The 21,265-nt window shown below is 32.8% G+C and overlaps 1 protein-coding gene across 3 annotated transcripts; it reads right to left on the reverse strand.

Annotated features, from left to right (window-relative positions):
• Positions 1-1,017: 1,017 nt before the first annotated feature.
• LOC110029254 lies at positions 1,018-15,600 on the reverse strand. Of its 3 annotated transcripts, none has more exons than XM_020731464.1 (12): positions 15,434-15,600; positions 15,114-15,347; positions 12,651-12,748; positions 8,242-8,284; positions 6,931-6,992; positions 6,391-6,447; positions 5,534-5,569; positions 5,325-5,402; positions 4,837-4,903; positions 4,028-4,090; positions 2,564-2,666; positions 1,018-1,204 (listed from the first exon to the last, which is right to left on the reverse strand). In XM_020731464.1, exons 1-12 carry the CDS (start codon positions 15,528-15,530, stop codon positions 1,102-1,104), a joined length of 1,041 nt encoding a protein of 346 aa, XP_020587123.1. In that variant the 5' UTR covers positions 15,531-15,600; the 3' UTR covers positions 1,018-1,101. The 3 variants fall into 3 exon arrangements, with proteins under 3 accessions (XP_020587123.1, XP_020587122.1, XP_020587124.1); XM_020731463.1 differs by having other exon boundaries at positions 1,018-1,201; positions 2,561-2,666; XM_020731465.1 differs by having other exon boundaries at positions 1,179-1,257; positions 2,563-2,666.
• Between the last annotated feature and the right edge of the window lie 5,665 nt (positions 15,601-21,265).

Consider the following 21,265-nt stretch of genomic DNA (forward strand, 5'->3'; position numbering starts at 1 on the left):
CTTGAATAAATTTTAGGGGCAACTAAATGAAAAGTACTTAAAATCTTGATATTTACAAAATTTTATATTAAACCAACAAAAATGTTCAAAGCGTCTAAAAGTCTTATTATTTTGATTTTTTGTTAAAAAAAATATAATATATATTGTCATGTATAAATAAAGTGACATATTCATTTCAATGTAAATCTAAAAGAATTGAGTGGTATGCATGAAAATCGGTCTATTTTCGCGCGTATTTTCTGTCAGGACACCTGACATAACTCTACGTGTTGTGCAGGTTATTCCTGAGTTATTTTCAAATTATACCCAAAAATAAAGACCACGGGTTATTTTTGAGTTATTTCAGGATTATTGAAATTTCAGGATTATTGAAAATAATATTTCAGGATTATTGAAAATAACCCAGAAATAACCTAAAAATAACTCAAAAACACATTGCGCCGCACGTAAAGCTAAGTCAGGAGTGATTTTCCACATAAAAACGGGCACCTACTAAATTTAAGAAAATTGAGAGAACATTAATTTTTTTAATTCTTCGATTAAATCTAACCATTATAATTTAAAACCCAATTTTTTCAAAAAAAATTTAGCGGCTATTATTTGTCCTGGGGCACTTATCCGTTATATAATTATTTGATTAATAATATATTTTCTCACAATTAGGTCATGAATTCAAATCATCATAAAATGTCATACATACATCTGATAGAATTTTTACTTACATATTTGAGGTTCGAATTTAAATATTTATTTATATAACATTAATATTTTTAATATAATATAAGATATACTATTAATATTAGTTTTTTTTAGTAAATCAAATTTATATACACATCACAACCTTTTATACGTATTTCCAAATCTAATATCTAAATTTAATATTTACTTATATTACTAAAAATATTCAGTATAAATAAATATACATATATATACATGTGTATACATATATATAAACTTGAGACCAATCTCACAATAAAAAAGAAAATGTAAATCTAAGAAAAAAATAATTTCAAAAAACCAGACACAAATTTTATTTAAATAAATCAAAAATATCTAGAATGAGATAACTAAATTTCCCATATGATAGATAACAGTTTTATTCTAAGGATATGGGCTTGGCTTTTTGCTGGAGCGTATTACAGTACCCAGCCATTCATCAGTTATTTCACCTTTCAGAGCTCTCAGGGAATGTTCAGTGCCAACCGGCATGAGTCAGTTGAGCACGTCCATAATATGAACAAAAAATGTTGATTTTTTCTGTTTTGTAAGAAATATAAAATAAGAAAATTACACATACAAGAACATACAAAACAATGATATTTACGAATTAATCGTCTATCGAAATAATATATTTTTACATGTCACAATCAAGCAATTGAGAATTTGATATATATATATAATTTTGATATTTGGGTGAGAATTTGAAAATTGGATGAAACAATATGGTTGATTTGTAAATGGCAAGTTTTGGGTGGTCTCTATGTAATTGGCCCAAAAAGTATTTCTTCTATTTTTTTTTTAGATGAAGATAACAGAAGAGATGATTGATTAGTCTTAATATTGCGTCAATTAGAAAGAAGAATCGAAGAGCTACACATAGCCGTTGGATTGACTTCCGAATGAATGCAAAACAAAATTTGAATGAAAAAAAATTGAAGTGAGTTACACAGAAGATAACAGAAGAGATGCATGCAATGAATAAGTAAGCAATATATATCTAACACCTAAATTTTAACTTCTTATATTCATAACAGTTAAATATTCTATATCACATCAAAAATATTAATATTTTAGAAGTGAATTACACTTTTTTTGTCATGCATTTGTAAAGTACGTGAAACCTCTTAATTTATGTATCTCGCATTTAAAAGTTTAATATTACGGATTCTGAACTCATGTTAACACCTCAGTTGTCTTCTTTTCTGTCGTTCGACGATTGGGGAGCCGGAGAAGTTGTTTCTAGAAAGAGAAAGGGTGTGGATGTTTCGAAGATGGAGAAGGCCGCGATCGAGCTTGCCTGGGAGGGAGAGGCCATCGAGGGCAAGCTCCGGCACTCGGTTGGAGATGGAGTCACATTTGACTCCAAACCAATTGCAGGAGATGTCATCATCTTCGTTCCAAGATGCGAGAACATGGAATCATAGTCTTTGAGGTTGGAATTGAAAACTATTAGATGGGAGTTTTGAAGGAGAAATATGGGTGTTTCGCCGCCTTCGCAAAAGATGGGAGATTCAGATGTCTTTCTACATCGCCAGCATACCCCATCCTGTTCATCACCCTCCACCGCCATCGATGGAGGAGTTAACAGGAGTTTTGAATCCTTAATATTAAACTTTTATGTGTGAGATTTTTAAATTAAGAGATTAGGTGTGCTATGTATGTAAAACCCATATAAAAAATTAAAAAATTAAGGTGTTAGAAATGTAAATAAATAAGAAATGTGCGGTATGCATGAAAATGTTCCAAAAATTAAATAATTTTGATACTCACCCACCAAATTTTTTCCATTGAAAATTTCATTTGGACAAAATTTTTTATCAATTTTTTTCTTCATTGTCTCACCTTGCTGATGTATACATTGATGCCGAGTTTAGCAATCACTGCTGCTTCCAATATCTTTGTCTCCATTCCACCGGTTGTGTCGTGAGAAGCAACAGTTATTTCCACTGCATTTAGAGTCCGAGTAAAAGACACATAAGAATCTTTAGAACAAAATTGGGGCATTTACATATCTAACACCCAAACTTTACTTTTTTTTTTTTTACATTTATACCACCCAGGTCTTGCTTGTCACATAAGGAATACAATTATCTTCACTTTTAAAACGTGAAATATATCTTTTCATGTATAAATAAGATTGTGTATAAATAAAAGTTTAGTTTGAGTGTTATATATGTAAATACATAGGAATTAAGTGGTATGCATGTAAAATTTCCAAAATTTCATGTTTATTTCATGTTTGAGTGTTGGATTAGTAAATACATAGGAATTAAATGGTATGTATATAAATCTTCATAAATTTAATACTATATATGGCCTTTGTAAGGATTTAATTCAACTAACGCAAACCCGATTAGCTTTGGCCCTACACTAGAACCATGAACTGAATCTAACCTGCTCAATTGACCTAAAGAGATTCAATCCGAGCTCGAGCTGAGCCCAGTCTAGTTAAAGTTTCGCTCAAACCACTTTCTCATCTATCCAAACATGGATAAAAAGTTGTCCTCGATCTAGTTCAATTGGAAAGAAAAAATAATTTGTTCTTATAAGACAATCTTACTCCAATATCAATACTTGCACTCATAGATACATAATAATATAGACTCTTCTACATACAAATGTAAAGGTGTATGTAGACATTCATTTGAAACTACAACAATAACAAAACCTTAATCCCACTACATGGGGTCGGCTACATGAATCCTTTTTCTTTAGTGACATATTTTCATTTAGTTCTAATAAATTAAGCTCATTTTTTATACAATAAGCCCAAGTCTTGTTAGGTCTACCTCTGACTTTTTTAACATAAATTGAATCTAAAACATCTACTCTCCTAATGCAATCATCAGGCTGGCGATGTTTAATGTGATCAAACCATCTAAGACGACTCTCTCTAATCGGATCATTTGAATCTCTATCTCGAATGGCTCAATTGAGTCAAGGCCTGTATCAAAAAGAGCTCGAAGATTAGACTGAGTGAAATTTTCGGCCTAATCTTAAATTTTTTACATGTCACCTTATTTATAAAAAAAAAAGTGTATTCCACTTTTTACAATTTAGAAGTGGTATTTTTTACATGATACGATACGAAAGATTTGGGTGATATAAACATAAAAAGCAAAACTTAGGTGTTACATATGTAAATACATAGAATTGGGTGGTATATATATAAATGCCCCAAATTATTCTATAGCCTAAAAATTCCAGGAAGAGTTCACTTCATGTATTCTCTAAATAGTATAGTATCACAAAAGACAAATGCTTTAGTTCAAACAATTGGAATCTAAAATAGCATAAGCCCACATACCTTGCTTATCCTCGTGTTGCAGCGTAGGGTTTACAATCGACCAATTTCCTTCTTCATCAACGACTGTTACAAAGAATCAAATTTTATGCGCAAATTTTGAAGAAATTTTAGTAGTATTTAAGAAATTGGTCCCAATATATTAGGGGTTAAAATGATCCGATTTCAAGCAAATTAAGTTAGAGTTCGAACGTATATTGATTGGCTTGAAATTGAATCGAGGATTGAAATAATTTGATTTGGAACTAACTCAACTTGAATCAACCTAATTGTGAGGAGGCTCAAAATGAGTTTTTTTCTTTTTTTTTTTTCCCTACCTTTTTAAATTCAATTATAAATATTTAATATCCATATATATACATATTTATAATGCTGATTGGTATGTGTGTGTGTGTGGAGATGTCATGTACCACAAAAGTCTTATGCATTTACATATCTAACACCTGAATATTTATATTTGCATTTATAATACTTTGATCACATGAACCTATACATGAAAAGGTGTATTCCACGTATGGAAATATTTTGATGTGATATTAATGATATGATTGCTATGCATGTAAATATAAAACTATAGGCAATAGATATGTGAACACATAAAAATTGTGTGGTATGTATGTAAATTGATTTCAAGCCAGCTTGATACGATTCGAACATAGCTTGAAATTGGCTCGTAGATCGAGCAAAGTAATAATTTTAGCTCATGCCTTGTCTTATTTAGCTTGATTAGAACTTGTTCCAAGCCAAAAATCAATTAATTTTTTTAGTGACATTTTAACTAAAAGCTCAACCATAAACTAAAAAAACCTTACCGATCTCACGAAGAAGTCTAGCATTTGAATATGTAGGCGGGCGATCATACACACCAAAAACATCTGTCTTCATTGCAAAATTGTTAACAAATTAAGGAAATCCTCCAAGTAAATCAAACTAAGCCTATTCCTTTAAACCTTGTTCAGGATCACTTTTGTAACTAGTTGTTTAGATTTAACTTCAAATTTATTTTAAAAACATATTTGTTTACTATATTTTTTGCATGTTTTGATTTTTATTTTCAAAAATAAATTAGTTTGTTTTTAAAAACATTCAAAATATTTAAAAGCTGTTTTGAATGATTTTAAAAACAAAAAGGTATGTTATAAGATAATAAACATAATTTATTTTAATTAAAAATATAAATAAAATAAATTTAAATGTGCTTCCACACAGCCCTTTAGTTTTAATGGAACAAGCATTTTGTGACAAACAACTGGAAGATCTCTCTTTTAACTGGATAGGGCTGCGGAACAAGGAAGGATACAAGGAATACAACATACTCTGGCAAAAGGAGTTGTGCGAGATGGCGTATAATGACATCTCCACTCAGTATTGTACATCCCTATTCATTCAATACTACCTTCAGAAATGGATTCAGAACTTTTCCTTTACAATCCTACCCAAACTAATCATAAATTGAAGACCTAAAGTAAGAGAAAAAAGAGAAAATTTCATGGATTTGCAAAAATCTACCAGTGAATGATCCAAAACGGCATCTCCATGCAAAACCTGATGCATGATAGTTATCGAATTTCACAACAAGAAGAGAATAAAAACAAATATCATAAATGAAATGATTAATGGGAAAGGAAAATTAAGAAAGGGCATTTACATGCATAAGACACAATTCTTATATATTTACATATCTCATACTTATACTTTGATATTTACAAGCATATCACTCAAATCTTTAAAAACATAATAAAAGCATTACTATTAATAACTTTTTAAAAGTGAAATAATGCTAACGTGTTATAGATGTAAATATCAAACTTTAGGTGTGATACGTAAATACATAACAATTGTGTAGTATGTATGTAAATTTCCCAAAAAATAGAAATGGCATGAAGCAATGTCTCTTTAATTCACATGCAAAGGTAGGCGCATAATAAGGTCGGCCCTATAATGTAAGATCTATTGAAATATTACACTTGATGCAAAGAAACCCATAAATAACTAACTGAGCTTACAAAAGTAGAATAATATGAGGCCAAAAAATACCCAATTCTGATGTATTCAAATATCAAACACTTAAGTATTGCTTTTTACATTTATACCACCTAAATTTTTCATATCACATCAAAAAAACACTATTTTAACTTTTAAAAAGGGAAATACACCTTTTCATGCATAGGTAAGGTAGCGTATATGCAAACGTTGAAGTTTTGGTGTTATATATGTAAATACATAAGAATTGAGTGGCTTGTATGTAAAACTTCCTAAAATATTTATACATATGGTTTCGCAGGGATTAATGTGGGCTCTGCTATACATATGAAAGTAAGTAGTTACAACTAAATATTAAAGATAAATAAACTCAAGTAACTTACAGGGACAAATCCAGCACAAAAAACTCTATCAATGTGAGAAACATCTGCACATGTAATCTATAAACAACCAAGGATATGAGTTCAGACCGTTGTCCCTGTACTGTTTAGTGATACAAAAATCTAGGGCATTTACATGCATTTCGCCCGATTCTTATATATTTAAATATCTAACATCTAAGTTTACATTTTACATTTACACCACCCAAATCATTCATATCACATCAAAAACACCATTGTAAAAGATGAAATACACATTTTCACGTATGGATAAAGTAGCGTATATGTAAAAATTAAATTTTAGGTGTTAGATATGTAAATACAAAAGAATTTAGTGGTATGTATGTAAATATTCTAAAAATCTATAAACATTCACAAAAATTTCAAGAAAATGAATGAACAAAAAGTTGCCATGATAATGGAGAAATGGCGAGTTGAATATCAAAATTAAAATGACAGCTAGAAAAAATAGAGCATGCGAAGTGTGAAACATAATGCAGAAATAAAACCAAAATAATCACAGATTTTACGGCTGCTTCTGACATTTCTACCCTGTGTTGACCAACCGCAAGCAAATGGTGATATCCCCACAGCAGTTATTCCTTCTGCAAGAGAACTGAAAATTGTTACCAGTACAATGGTGCTACCCAGCGACACGCTAAACAACCAAGTTACTTTTATCTGGAAAATTGCTTGATATTTGCACGTCATTTTATATCTTCCTCATAAACCTAAATTACCATTATAATAATACCAATCATCATTGCTCTCACAAACAGGAAAAGCATAATTCCAAAATGGGGAATATAGTAAATTGCAATGTTTCAAGCATCCCAAAATGTATACAAAGATCCCTAGGGCCTGCTGGGGTAATTTTTATAAAAGGAGCAGTGTTTTTCAAATTGGAAGTTAGCAATTAAATGTTGAGTGCTCAGTTCAGGGTTCTTTTACTTGAACAATGCAAATGTTATAAATATATTCATTGAATATTATGACCTTTTTTGCCTTCCTTTTCAAACATTGTAGTAGTTGAAGAATGTCCATTTTCAACGCTATCAAGATAGACTATATCAAGTCCATTAATGTAATTCATTTTCGCTCAACAGAGGGAGCAACAAACAAAATAACTTAAAACAATCAGTAAGAAAACATAACATCACATCAGACAAAGTGAACCAAACTGTGACGCGGAGAGGGACGCGTAAATACCGCAATTTAAACAGCGATGCGGGAGGGCCCAGAAATCCCGCGATTGATGCGTGATGCAGGAAGCCCCATGATGAAAGTGGCTCTTGTTCCATACCTGGACCGAACCAGCCTAAGTTTTCCCGATGTTGAGGAGTCCGTCAGTCCCTTGGGCCACTGCTAATTATCTTATTACTATATATTTATTTTTCGTGTTTTAGATTTTCGTTTTTCTCCGTGTTTTCTATCAGGACAGCCATCCACGTCCAGGTTTCTATATCTAACGACGAGGGGGGGTTTCAGTTTCAGATTTCACATTTACATAAATAACAAAAAGTTTCAAATTTCAAACCTATAACTATACCATGCGTAGCAAATTTGAAAAAAAAAAAAAAGTCCACTTTTGGAACATTGCTTCGCTCAGGAATGTCCGAAGCATGGATAAACAAGTTCGCATTTCAGCAAAATTATGTTATTGTCCGATTTTCAAAATACAACTTTGTTTCTAATGCTAACTTTCTTCATCAACCTGAGATATGGAGAAAAATTTGTGTCTATGTATCTTTCTTTAGAATGCAGAACATTAATACGCATAAAATAAGGGTACATTCTTTGGTGAAAACATCTCATAGTAAAAAGGCGTAAGCAATAAAAATCTAGACAAATTACCTCTAGCAAGAGCTCTAACAATCTCAAGGTTCAGTGATGTTACCTGAAGTAAATAAAACAATTTTATAAGAAAACGTAAGAAAATAAGAGTAAAGGGTTTTAAATGTTTTGCAGGGAATATTGTTGGTAAAAGCAGAAGAGGTTAAGGTAATGAACAGCAAGAAGTTAGAAGTTTCTCATACAGCACAAAGTATGCTAGAAACCCACATTTTTAAAAAGGGAAATTTAGATATATATAATCACAAAATTCTTATGTATTTACATATCTCATGCCAAAATTTTCATATTCACAAAAACGGTACTTTATCATGTAGTAATTTTAAAATAACAACTATTGGAGCAACCAAAACCTGTGTGGATAACCTCAGAAAATTATATTATAGATTTATTAGCTTCAGTATCCTAATCATTATTTAGCTGTATGATGCTTGGTATTACTTTTGCTGCTAGGATGGTGGTGCATTAGTGAAGGTAGCTTTTTGGATATTCCTATAGTAAATTCTCACTTAAGTTGCTCGGTCCCTCTGATTTTCTTCTTCGCCATTTCAGTTCCCTTCCATGGTTTGCGTAGATTGTCCCAAATATTATTTTATGTTCATTAAGCAATCTGTGATCTTTTATTTAATGCCTTTATTATAAATTTATTTATAAAATTTTATTGGAGCATGTAATCATTTTTGCTTGCATAAATGAATATAGGTTCAAGTTCTCTACAACAACAACTACAAAAAGTCTTTATCACACTAAGTGGAGCCGACTATGTGAATTCTTTTTCTCCATTGTGTCATTTTAAGAGTCATATTTTCATTTAATTCTAAAAAATTAAGTTCATCCTTTTATATAGCATGCCCAAGCTTTTTTAGGACTACATCTACCTCTCTTAACATAAGTCAAATCTAAACATCTACTCCCCTAATTGGATTATCAGACAGTCGATGTTTAATATGACCAAACCACCTAAGACGACTCTCTCTAATCTTCTCTACCACTGGAGCTACACTGACCCTTTCACGGATATATTCATTTCACATTTTATCTCTAAGTGTAAAGCCAGTCATCGACCTAAGCATTCTTCTCTCAGCAACATTTAGTTTTATCCTACTCTTTTATAAACTAACGTGTTGCACCATAAAGCATTGCAAATCTCACAACCATCTTATAAAATTTTCTTTCAAGTCTCAGTGGTACTTTTCTATCACACAATATGTCAGATGAATTTCTCAACTTCAACCATCCAACTTGAATTCCAAAAATAACATCCACATTTCTATCACCATCACTTTGAACAATAGACCCAAGATATCTAAAAAATTCACTCATTTTAATGACTTGATCACCCAATCTTACAACCCCACCATTAGATCTATTACCACTAAATTTACATTTCATTTAGTCAGTCTTAGATCTACTCAAACAAAAGTCTTCAAAATCTAAAATTGATCTTTATAATTCAAGTTTTTTCCTGAACTCTTTCTCTAGTATTATCCACAAGAAGGATCTCATTAAAAAGCATACAATAAGTTCGTCCTCCTATAGATGACCAGTAAGAACATACAAAACTAAAGCAAAAAATATATGGGCTTAAAGTCGATCCTTGATGTAATCCAACTGAAGTAGAAAAATATTTGGTCAATCATCCTTTTCTTCGAACACAAGTAATAGCTCCATTATACATATCTTTAATGCCTTAAATATAACATATCAACACATTTCTTTTCTAAAACTCTCCAAAACATTTCTCTTGGAACCTTATCATAAACTTTTTTTCTAAATCAACAAACATCATTTGTAGATCCTCCTTATTGTCTTTGTACTTCTCCATCAAACTGCTCAATAAATGTATAGCTTCTATTGTATACTTGTTTGGCATAAATCCAAACTGATCTGAGAAATCTTTGTTTCACAAATTAACTCATGTTCAATTACCATCTCTCATAATTTTAATCTATGATATATTAACTTAATTTCTCTATAATTTGTGCACTCTTTTGTATCCATTTTTTTCTTAAATATAGCGACCAAAATACTCATCCTCCGCTCCTCGGACCTCTTTTTAGTTTTTAAAAGAACATTAAGAAGTTTAGTGAGCTAACAAAATTCTCAAATCTCCTAAATATTTTCACACTATATTGGAATATTATCTAATCTTACTGAATTTCCACATTTCATTTTATTTAAAGCGATAGTGAAAATAAAAAAATTACAAATTAATAATATTAATGTCACTAAAATCGAACGAATTTTCAAAATCTTCATTGAAAAGTTTATCAAAATATCTCATCCAACTATGTTAAATATCATCATCTAAGAAAAACATTTTTTTGATTTTCATTCCCGATATATTTTACTTGAACTAACTCTTTTTTTATTATATATTTGTTTAGCTAGTTTATACAAATATCTTTCATCAATAATAGAATTTTTAACATCATAAATTATTCTCCTTACACCCTATGGGCAACCTTATATTTTTTTCAATTCTCTAAACTTTTATATTTTAACAAATTTCTTTAATAATTTTTTTTACATTTTATCTTTTGTTGCATATTATTATTCTATCGCAAACTACTTTTATTTATAATAATTTTTTTTCTTTTGAAACACTAAGTACATCTTTTATAACTTACTTAATAGAGTTTGTTACTTTATCCCACATAACATTAGTTTCTTCATGAAAATCTCATATCTTAAGATCTTGAAGTTTACTCATAAAAATAATTTTATTTGCGTCTTTTAAATGTCATTTCAAATTTTATGATAATATTTCGTTGTATTTTCATCTTTTAATCCTTCAACTTAAAATTTAAAACTAATAATCGATGTTAAGTGCTTAAATTTTCACTTATAAAGACCTTAAAATCTTTACAATCTCTACAATAAATTCTTCTCATAAAAAATAATCAATTTGTGTTTTATTATATTCATTCTTATAAATAATAATATGCACATCTCTTTTCTTAAATAAATTATTAGCAATAACAAATCATAAGCTAAAGCAAAATTTAATATGAATCTACCGTCTTCATTGGTCACTCCAAAACCATAGTCATCATCAACATTTTTATAATATTCTACCACTCTCAACATGTCAATTTAAATCTCTTTCAATAAATTTTTTTCTTCAAGTGATAGCATTTGTATTAATTTTTCTAGGTCATTCTAAAAATTTTATTTTAAACATAAATCTAAATCTACTTGAAAAGCACAAGTATTCATAACATTAAGAATCTTAATGGTAACAATAATTTTTATGGTTATAATTTTATCACCGATTGTATTAATTTTTACAACATTATATTTCAAACTCTTATATATAATTATACATAACATCATTTCTAGTACAACTTCTATCTGAATAACAAAATTTAAAATTTAAGCTATCAATCTGATTAGCATTTCCTCAACCCATTTAGAATGCAAAAGATATTTATTTTATTATGAACCATAAAATCTACTGATTTCATTAATTTATTTGTAAAAGTGTCAATATCTCAAGTTCTTATTCTAATACTAGTTTTATAGACCAACTTCTTTCATTTGTTTCATCCATAATGTAGAAAACCTTGCTTATTTAACACTACAGCAGAGCACCAGTGCAGCGACACTTGTATATTTTTCACTGCATTCAGGTCATACAACGCGTCGCTTCTAGAGGACACCAAAACATTTAAACGGTGACTTGAAGGACTCATGTCATGATTTTTCGACAAAAATTTATGTTGTTTGTCGGCTATCTAACACAACCCTCCACTTTTCACATCAAGTTCTCTGATTGTCATTATTGTATCATCACGTCTTATGACTTTTGTCCCTTCAAAATCAAAACAGCATTCTTTGCCTTAACTCGAGGGTTATGTTGTGTGGTTCAAGAATGAAAAAACGCAACAAGAATGAAAAAGTGATTTAAAAGCCTTTTATACGTAGAAAGTGGCAGCTTTAATTTTCAATTTTCACTGTATAGATGCATAGAATCAGGGCGCATTACATAGAATATCCCAATAAAGTAGTTCAAAGACATTACACCTTTATTACTTTACAATAATCATTGTTCCGGAAGAGTGGAACTGCTAAAGTTGCCCAGTCTTGCAAAAAAGACCTTGCAATTTCAGAAAATAACCTACTTTAGGAAGAAAGAGAAAATAAAGAAGAGATTTTTACTTATCCATACCATTAGATATCATTTGAGATAACATGGCACATCAATAACAGAGATTTAGAAGAGCCACCATGCTACTTTCCCAATTTCAAATAGTTTGACACTTGAAAAATAAAACAAATGGGAAATTAACTATAAGCTCAGAACTAAAAAAAGAATGTTAGAAAAGACATGGCAAAATCATGTACTGATTTGTACATCCATAGTATCTTAAGATTGAAAGGTAAAATAATTCTGTAGAATTGACACTAACAGAGATCCGTGTAGCCACAAAACCAGCCTTAACAAGTGGCAGATTCAATCCTCCTTTGTTGACTCCAGATCTGCTGGCCTGGAAGTGGCCAAAAGAACCTACAAGAATAAAAGTCACGTGACTGATGAAAAATACTTAATGTAGTTGCAGAAAGTGTACTTAAATGATGCAAAAAAATCAAAAAATATTCCTTTAAATTTATATATCTGATATGATGAAAGCATCGGCATCATCATCAACCTAATTACAATTGATTAAGATATGCTTGAACAATCACAATTGGCCATTATTCTATTTTTTTAGACTTCACACACCAACAGAAATTTATTTATCAAGCACAAACCTTGGCGATATTTTAGATTTCAAAGAATCAGAGTATTCACACTAGAAATTTTGGAAATTAATTTCGAGAACATCCAAACTTTATTTTTAACATTTTTATAGTTGGGGCAGTGTTGTTCAATAACACAAAATTGTGGTACCAAGAAGTCCTTGATTTGAGCCAAATAGCCCAAATAAAGCATTGAGATTCAAATTGGAAACTTTGAGGCCATTTTGGGGAAGAAACATCCGCTTAAGTCTAGTTATTGATATTAGATAACTCAAAACCAGCATCTAAATAAGATGAATCCAGCAAGCCCTAGAGGACTTGATTATAAGTTCATTAGGTTGATGACCAAAAAGAAGAACTTTCTGAGCTGCCCAATTAAATATCCAATTTTATAGCAGAAATCAGCGGAATTACACTGCAAAAATCTATAAAAGACCATTTTTCTACACATTCAGGGGAGGATTTTTAGCAATAAAATATCTAAATTTTATAGAGATCTAGAGCTTTAATTTTCATTGTCCAACAGTATCATCAACCAACATCGATGTCCACTATTATGATCAATTAGTATTTGTAATCAACCAACAACAATGTCTATCACTAACCAACAAACAACATTTGTTATCCACAAACATTTGTACTTTAACAAAGTCGATAAGTTGATGACATCCAATGCCAGTCTTCCTATTCGCATGGTCTGTCCTACCACTAGAATGATGATCGAACTTCACCTAACTCCTAACAATTTTAGTCATCCTACATCTTATGCCTATTAGTGATCGATGTCTAACACTTGTCGTCTTGTTCGCATTTCACCTTTCCTATTAGGAGAACGACGGAACAAATCGTCAACCATCTATCATTTCCTGGCCTTCAATGTTTCCAATCAACCGCCATATGATACCTACTGACAATCAACATCTACTTACCTTGTCTCTCCTTCAATTAGGAGAACAATTGAGCCACAATTCAACCATCGCACAACCTTTGACATTTGTAGTTGATGGTCTTCTGTTGTTTACCAAAAACCATGTCTGCCCACCCATCTTTTTTGATCATTCGTTCTCCCCTCATCATGAGAAAGAACAAGCAAACTATAGATCATTTTTTACATTAAATGTTACCAACCAATCATTTCTTGATGTCTGCCAACTGCTAAAGTTAGACGCCTGCCTTTCGGGGTGCCACTTATATCAAGAGATTGATATTCAACATTCCTAGCCGCAGCTTATGATGCATACGATCATTTGAGTTGAAGTGAGAACTCTCATATAATGCATTTACACTGGGTTTTTATCAAAACATTTCATAGTTATTATGATATATGCCATGTGACTCATGCATGTTATAAACTTGGATTATATGATCTTCATGTTCTTTTATGAATAACTGGGGGAACTCTTAACATTAGTTGAAAAAAAAAAGATAATTATAAAGAGAAAGAATTTAAGGAAATCAAAGGAATATAGCAACGTAAAATTAGAGGATAAAGTTGAAGCTCTAAAATATATTAATGGATAAATTTGAAAATTTAAAGCCCTCCACTTCCACAAAATAAGATGTATCTTGTTTCCATTACTAAGAGTCACATAAAATAAGATGTATCTTGTTTCCATTACTAAGAGTCTACACAAAAGAAACCTCAATATAAGATATTGAATCAGATTAATTTGTCATCCTGGGTAACGTCACAGAAATATATGTTATTTCGTTCCCTCCCAGTGCTCCAAAGAGCTGAGAGTAGGTATATATGACAAACGTTTTTAGTGATAACCTTGGTATAGATCTCTCTCTATAAAAATTAAAAAACTAAGAGTCTATACTACCCAGATATTTCACCCTCATTTTGAGGGATTTTTTTTTATCCGGGTTTGAGTTTTCCCATAGGAACTTGGATGCATAAATTTTATAGGGAAGTAGTGGTTGGTGATTATTAGTGTTAGATGCATAAATCCAAGCAATTTTAGTTACAACTAAATTATATGAGTTGAGCTCAGTCCAGCTACCTACGTTTCCTAAAATTTGAAGAATCCTCCAATATAATTCACCCGCCCAGTTCAAACGTCAAACCGAATCAGTTTCATTCTCATATTTTACCAAATCGAACTTCAGATTGAAGCAAATGGACATACCTGCTCCATGGACGATGATGAATCCGCCAGCGGAAACCAACGCAGAATCTGCATCAAAATCGACGATACAATCGATGGAATCCCCAGGCCGCCTGCTCCAGTCCATCCCCAAAACCTTCGCAGGAAAATCCGCCGTCTCCGGCTTCATCGCTTCTCTCAGTTGTGAGCATACTATTCGGAGGCTCTCCTTGTTGATCTTCTCCAGCTCGTTCTTGCAGGTGATCGCTGCCCCGCCTGAACAAGAAATCTTCGCGAGTTTCACAGATAAGAATAAGAAATTACAACCATAAACACAGAGGGAGAGAGAGATGGAGAGAGACCGAGCTTGACGATGCAGCGAGGGCGCTGGTGCTGTGCTAGGGTTTGGGCCGGGGAGGTATCATCGATGGGGGTTAGATTCTCGGAGAGGAATTCCATGGAGCCGGCCCTCCTTAGTAAGAAAACTGAAGTGCGGTGGAAGGGAAATGTATGAAAGAGTGAATTTCAGGTTCTGTTTGGGGGCGTCTGCTTTTATTCTCATAATCATATATTTATTCTCATAACCATATTAGTTTATTGGTGCTTAAATGACATTTATGTTCATGTCTCATAAAAATATTTGGGATAACTTATTCAAAATAATTTATTGATAGTACATAAACATATAGTGTAGAAGCATACAATCATCACAGATCAGTTCCAAAAGATAACAAACAGTTCTCACACTCTCGTGGGTACCAGAAAAAATAAAAAAAAAAACAAAGATAAGTACAACTACAATGAGAAATATTAAAATATTTAATTTTAAACTTTGGCTACGTTTGTACTCAACTGCACTATCAACCTGGAAAAATATTGGATTCCCATGACTGCTGGTAGTGTAATAGGTGGGACTGTCAGCCCATCGGAAGAAACCGCAACGAGCTGAAACACATTTGACATAATTGTAGAACTGTCTCCCAAAGCTATGAGACTGACGCGAAATGAGCAACGGAGACGGTAGTCCACAATAACACAAAATACCTCTGTCTGTAACTGATATCTTAAAAGTCATGTTTGTATAACTGCGAGAAAAAAAAACGAATGTCAGAACTTATTCCCAAAAAAATAAAATCCACATAAAGATTGATTTACATATACACGAAGAAGAAAAAAACTTGTTGGATTAGCTTTCATATATAGCATCTGTTATATACTCCCTCATAACAGCCATCTCAACAACACTTTCTGTGTCATGAACTTCAAATTCATTAAATTAATTTTCATCCTCAGGAACTGAAGGCCCGATCATGATTTATGATGGTTCTTCATAAACAGTCAGGTCTTCGTTATCATCCATACTAAAGTCCGTATCTGAACATGAAGGGTGTCGTCGTATGAAGTTATGAAGTATCATCCTAAAGGAAGAAAAATCTCAGTTATTTCATCAATTATTAATCAATCCAGCAAGCAAGAAATAAATAATGAAAACACTCGGCTATTAAGAATAAAAAAAATGTAGAGCTCTACTAAAAGTAAATTTTAAAAAAGAAACACAACTCCAAATAACAGATGAGTTCACAACTTTGAATAGTACATAAACATTTCTTGAAAACACATAAAGATCTCAATCACTCACAATAACACGCAAATATTCGACTCGCAACTCTAGTTCCACCGCCATAAATATATGCCTACGTGTTGGATCCTCAAGTTTTTTCATACATATTGCATGAAAGTGTTGATCCGCTACAACTTCAGGGATGGTTTTCAAAGTGCGAAGACAATCGAAGATAGTTTCGTCAGGTAGTGGAGCAGGCGGTGGTGCTCCAAAAGCATCTATGAGTATGTCAAATGAAGTTCTCACAAAAGTATCATTTTCTTTCTTTCCTCTTCCTAACCTGGGCCTCTTCATCTGTGAGCTTGATTCCCCCATCTCTCTCTGGTTAACGCTGTGTATTTCTTCTTCAACTGCCACCGGTTCTGGTGGAAATCATCGGGTATTTCTACAAACCCCGTCTCACTAGGACTAAATGCATGTTTTCCTGATGTCACCACCCCCTTGAACATTATGTCAAGTTTATCTTCAAGATCTGGATCAATTCCACTCTGTTTGTATTTTTTCGTTGTCGGCATTGCCTATAACAATAAAATGCAGCGGGGGTTTAGGGGGTAATCGTTTTAATTGAAAATAAATGTAATTGACAAGTAATTAATAAGAATTTTACCTCTAATTTCTTGGCCCACCATCCACGTTTCAGCTCCTTCCAAATTTTTCACTCTTTCTTCAGTTTATGTCATTTATTTTTAAACTTTAGTCTGTCATAATCTCTTTCAGTCAGTTCTTTAAACTTTTTAGCTATATTCAGCCAACCCTCTTTGTTGAAATAGGTCGTTGGCCTATTCCCGATCTCAATCTCAGTGATGCAAATGTTGCAAAAAATATTTGTAACTTCCTTATCCCACATCGCTGGGGGACCATCTTCATTTGGCTTAGCCACTGTGGAACTATATGAAGAATTGCATATTGCATAAAGAAATTCATATTGTAACTCAACAAGCATAAAAAAATTTTCCAAATTAAAAAAATTGAGTTGAAAGATGTCTATGACAAAACCACGAGCCAACAAAATGCACAAACAACTTTATAAGAAAAAAACATGAATTAATGAACCAACATCCACAAAATGAACCAACAACAGTGTCCAAATTTAATCAGAAAAAAAATAACACAAAGGAATTATGTGGTTTAGTCAAAGACCTACGTCCACAGTAAGACATTAAACATGTTTTATTATTCAATTATGTAAGAGTACATAGCTATGATTCTCCATGGAGAACACTACAACTAAAGTACATGTGTAACAAGTAAACAATACACATATTATATTTGATATGCAACTTCTCATACATGTCGTGGAATCCAATTCCATTGAAGCTATGATTATCTAAGATTCTCATATCGACATTCATCATCATCACCATAATGTGTTGTAAACCGTAGCTCTAAAGACAGACACAACTCGTAGCTCTAAAATATATACAGTATATATCCTCTCTACCCTCAGCATCAAAGGAAGCTTGAAGACCCCGTAAAAATATACAATCCGATGCTCTAAACAATCATAACAGTATTTGCATCTCAAGCTTGGAGACAGGCACAACTTGCATTGCATCTCAAGCTTGAAAACCCGGTAAACGACATAAACAGTGAATATTATTCCCATCATTTGCTAAACAGTGAATATTATTTGCATTACAATTATTATTTCTCTCAACAACCATTTTAATGAAATAAAAATTGTATCAACATTTTCTTTCTAATGTCACAACCATTTTAATGAATCAAAATATCTACTAAACAGTGAAACAAAAATCGTGATTAGAAAATCTAACTCAATATTGTTTGCCACGACAGAAACACAGAAGAACGAAAGTTTGCCAATAACGGGTGAAAGAAGAAGCAGGGTAAGTAATTGCATCTCCATTCAGTCACCCAAGCACACTTTTTTAGTTATTGTGGCCTATGAAGCTACATATCTCACAAATTTTATTGAAATTCAAAAGGCTAATGTTGTTGCTTCACTTGGGAGCCCGTCTAGGTATTGAGAGACTGACCAACATAAAAAGTATACCACTCTACTGTGACCCAAGCCATGGGAATCAGAACACACATACTCCATGAAAATTGCATTTTTCCCAATTTCCATTAATTCAGAATATGCAATGTCAAAAAAATGTAATGTCCAAACTCTATTAATGTTGAGGATAAACCATTTCAACAAAATTCCATAACAATACCCATCCAAAATTTCGTTCAAAACACCCATCCAAAATTCGTTCAATAAGAACCATTTTAAACAAGAAATGTAACGCCCAAACTTTCATCCAAATTTCAAATCTAGCAAAAACTGAAAGAAAAACTGCATCGCACATGAACAAAGAAGACTCGAAAGCAAAAGTGAATAAAAAAACCGCATCCATTTCAGATCTAGAGGCTCAAAAACTTTGAAAGAAAACTGTCTCCAAAGTTCAGATCTAACAAAATAACCCATCCAAAATTCCATAAAAACCTCCAAAACCAGCAATGGTGCATCCAAACAAGATGCAAGGAGGCACAAATTAGGGGTCAAAAAAGATCTAGCAAAATCAAAGAAAGATCGAAAATGATGGTGCATAGCAGACAGAAGAGTAGGGTTTCGTTAAGAGGGCGACGAGAGGGAGAGCAAAGAGTGGATTTCTTAACAAATTTCTCAACGATCGCGAGGAAGAAGGCGAGGACGAGGGGGACCGAAGGGGGGCACGGGGCGTCTTTTTCACCCTAACGCACAAACTGAACGCAGGACGCGAAGGGAGGTCTGATTATTTCCCTACGCCTATTTGTTTTAATATTGCGTATCAGCGGTAATAAAATGCTTGAGCGAACACGACATCCAAACGTCATTGCGACGTTTTCAAAACGCCACCGCTCCCATTAAGTTGCCCTAAATGGGCACTCAGCCTTGCTGGTTCATGAGAAATTTGACTAGTTCTCTCACGTTGTAAATTCTTTTTTTTTTGGCATTTATCATACCAACCCTCCAAAATATTTAATATAATATTTAGCCACCTTAACTTTAAATAAAAATTTTAACCATTTTCTTCATTATAATTATCATCTTTTAACCACTGATGAAGGCTTTTGATGCATGAAGATCTGCGACGACACAATGATTATTTAGTAGCATAGCGGTATACGAGACTTCAACACAAGCTTAGATAATAAATGAGATTAAGCACGAGGAAACACCTCAATTTTTACATAAAAATTACTATAAAGAATAAGAAATCAGAGGACCTAACCCGATTGTAGTAATCTATTATAAATTATGAGTACACAACTCCACTCTTCTCCTTAACTATGAAAAATAGAGTTATAAAATTGATCATTGTCAATATACAACAGTAATTTATTGATAGTGGTTGTAGTACGATTGCAATAAATCTAATTCTTAATGATGACAAACAACAAGGGTCTAATCAATTATTATAGAGGCAATAGTATGTTATGAATATTATAGATAGTGGTTGTAACATCACCTTGTCGTATAGGCCACAATTTAAAATCATGATAGCAGTTGGCCATGTGGGCCACATATGATTATTTCAAGAGTCTCGGTAGGCCATAGAAATCATAGTAGGAAGGTGCAAAAATTGTGAGTCACGTAGGTCATAGTTGATCGCATATGTCTTAGTGGCCAGCTATGATGACATATTTAAGTTGTGGGAGCTAGAGTCGGGAGCTGCATAAGTTGTAAGCCACATATGTCATGGTGGCGAGCTGTGATGTTTTCGTGAGCAACAACAGTCGGAGTTGAGAGTTGCATAAGCTCTAAGCCACATAAGTCATTGTGGCGAGCTCTTACATGACAAGCTATGATGACATCCGTAAGCAACATCCATCGAATTTGGGAATTGCACGAGTTGTTAATCATGTGGGTCGCAATAATGAGCTATGATAACATTCATAGGCCACATATATCAGATTGTGAAGTTGCATGAGTTTGGACCACGTAGGTCGTTGTTGGTCACATAGATCATAGTGCTGGGCTTCAATGTGAGAACTTTAGGAGTCCGAAAAAAAAATCACCGTATTTGAGGTGCATTGTTACATCATCTTCTTGAGACATTGATGTACCATCTTGTTACATTGGCATTGAGGTGTGTTATTGATTCGTATCTAAGAAACATTGTTACACCATCATCTGGGTATGTCATTGTCATGTATTCAGGATGGTTGGTTACATAGTCTTTAAAAGACATATTCACAAATTATGTGTTGTGTTTTGTCTCACCATCATCGGGGTGCGTCATTACATCATCACCAATTATGATAACATAATTGTGGTGCATCATTGCACTGCACTCGAAGTGCATTGTTACCCGTCGTCGAGGCGTGTTATTACCCCGTATTTAGGGTATGTTATTACACCTTCTTTGGTAAGACTCGTCGCATTGTGGGTGTGTTGTTGCACCGTGTATTGGACAATGTTTTGCTCTGTAGGGTGTTTCACTGTTGCGGTAAATGATGAAATTTTGCAATGCACGTTGTGACTCCACAAGCGACTTCACTACAAATGAGCAGGTAGCAGTCGATAGAGGTCGACTGTAGCGGGCAGGTGTTGGTCAACGATATCGGTGGCTGTAGGAGTGGG

This window comes from Phalaenopsis equestris, unplaced genomic scaffold (genome assembly GCF_001263595.1).
Source record: "Phalaenopsis equestris unplaced genomic scaffold, ASM126359v1 Scaffold000552, whole genome shotgun sequence".
Lineage (NCBI taxonomy): Eukaryota > Viridiplantae > Streptophyta > Magnoliopsida > Asparagales > Orchidaceae > Phalaenopsis > Phalaenopsis equestris.

What these genes read in the sequence shown, in the direction of transcription:
- LOC110029254 (XM_020731464.1), bottom strand. Translation starts at nt 15,530, where the DNA reads ATGGAATTCCTCTCCGAGAATCTAACCCCCATCGATGATACCTCCCCG. An exon ending in CCGTTTTGGATCATTCACTG is followed by an intron (nt 5,403 to 5,533) that starts GTAGATTTTTGC and finishes TTGAATGAATAG; the next exon opens with GGATGTACAATACTGAGTGG. An exon ending in TAGACTTCTTCGTGAGATCG is followed by an intron (nt 4,091 to 4,836) that starts GTAAGGTTTTTT and finishes TCTTTGTAACAG; the next exon opens with TCGTTGATGAAGAAGGAAAT.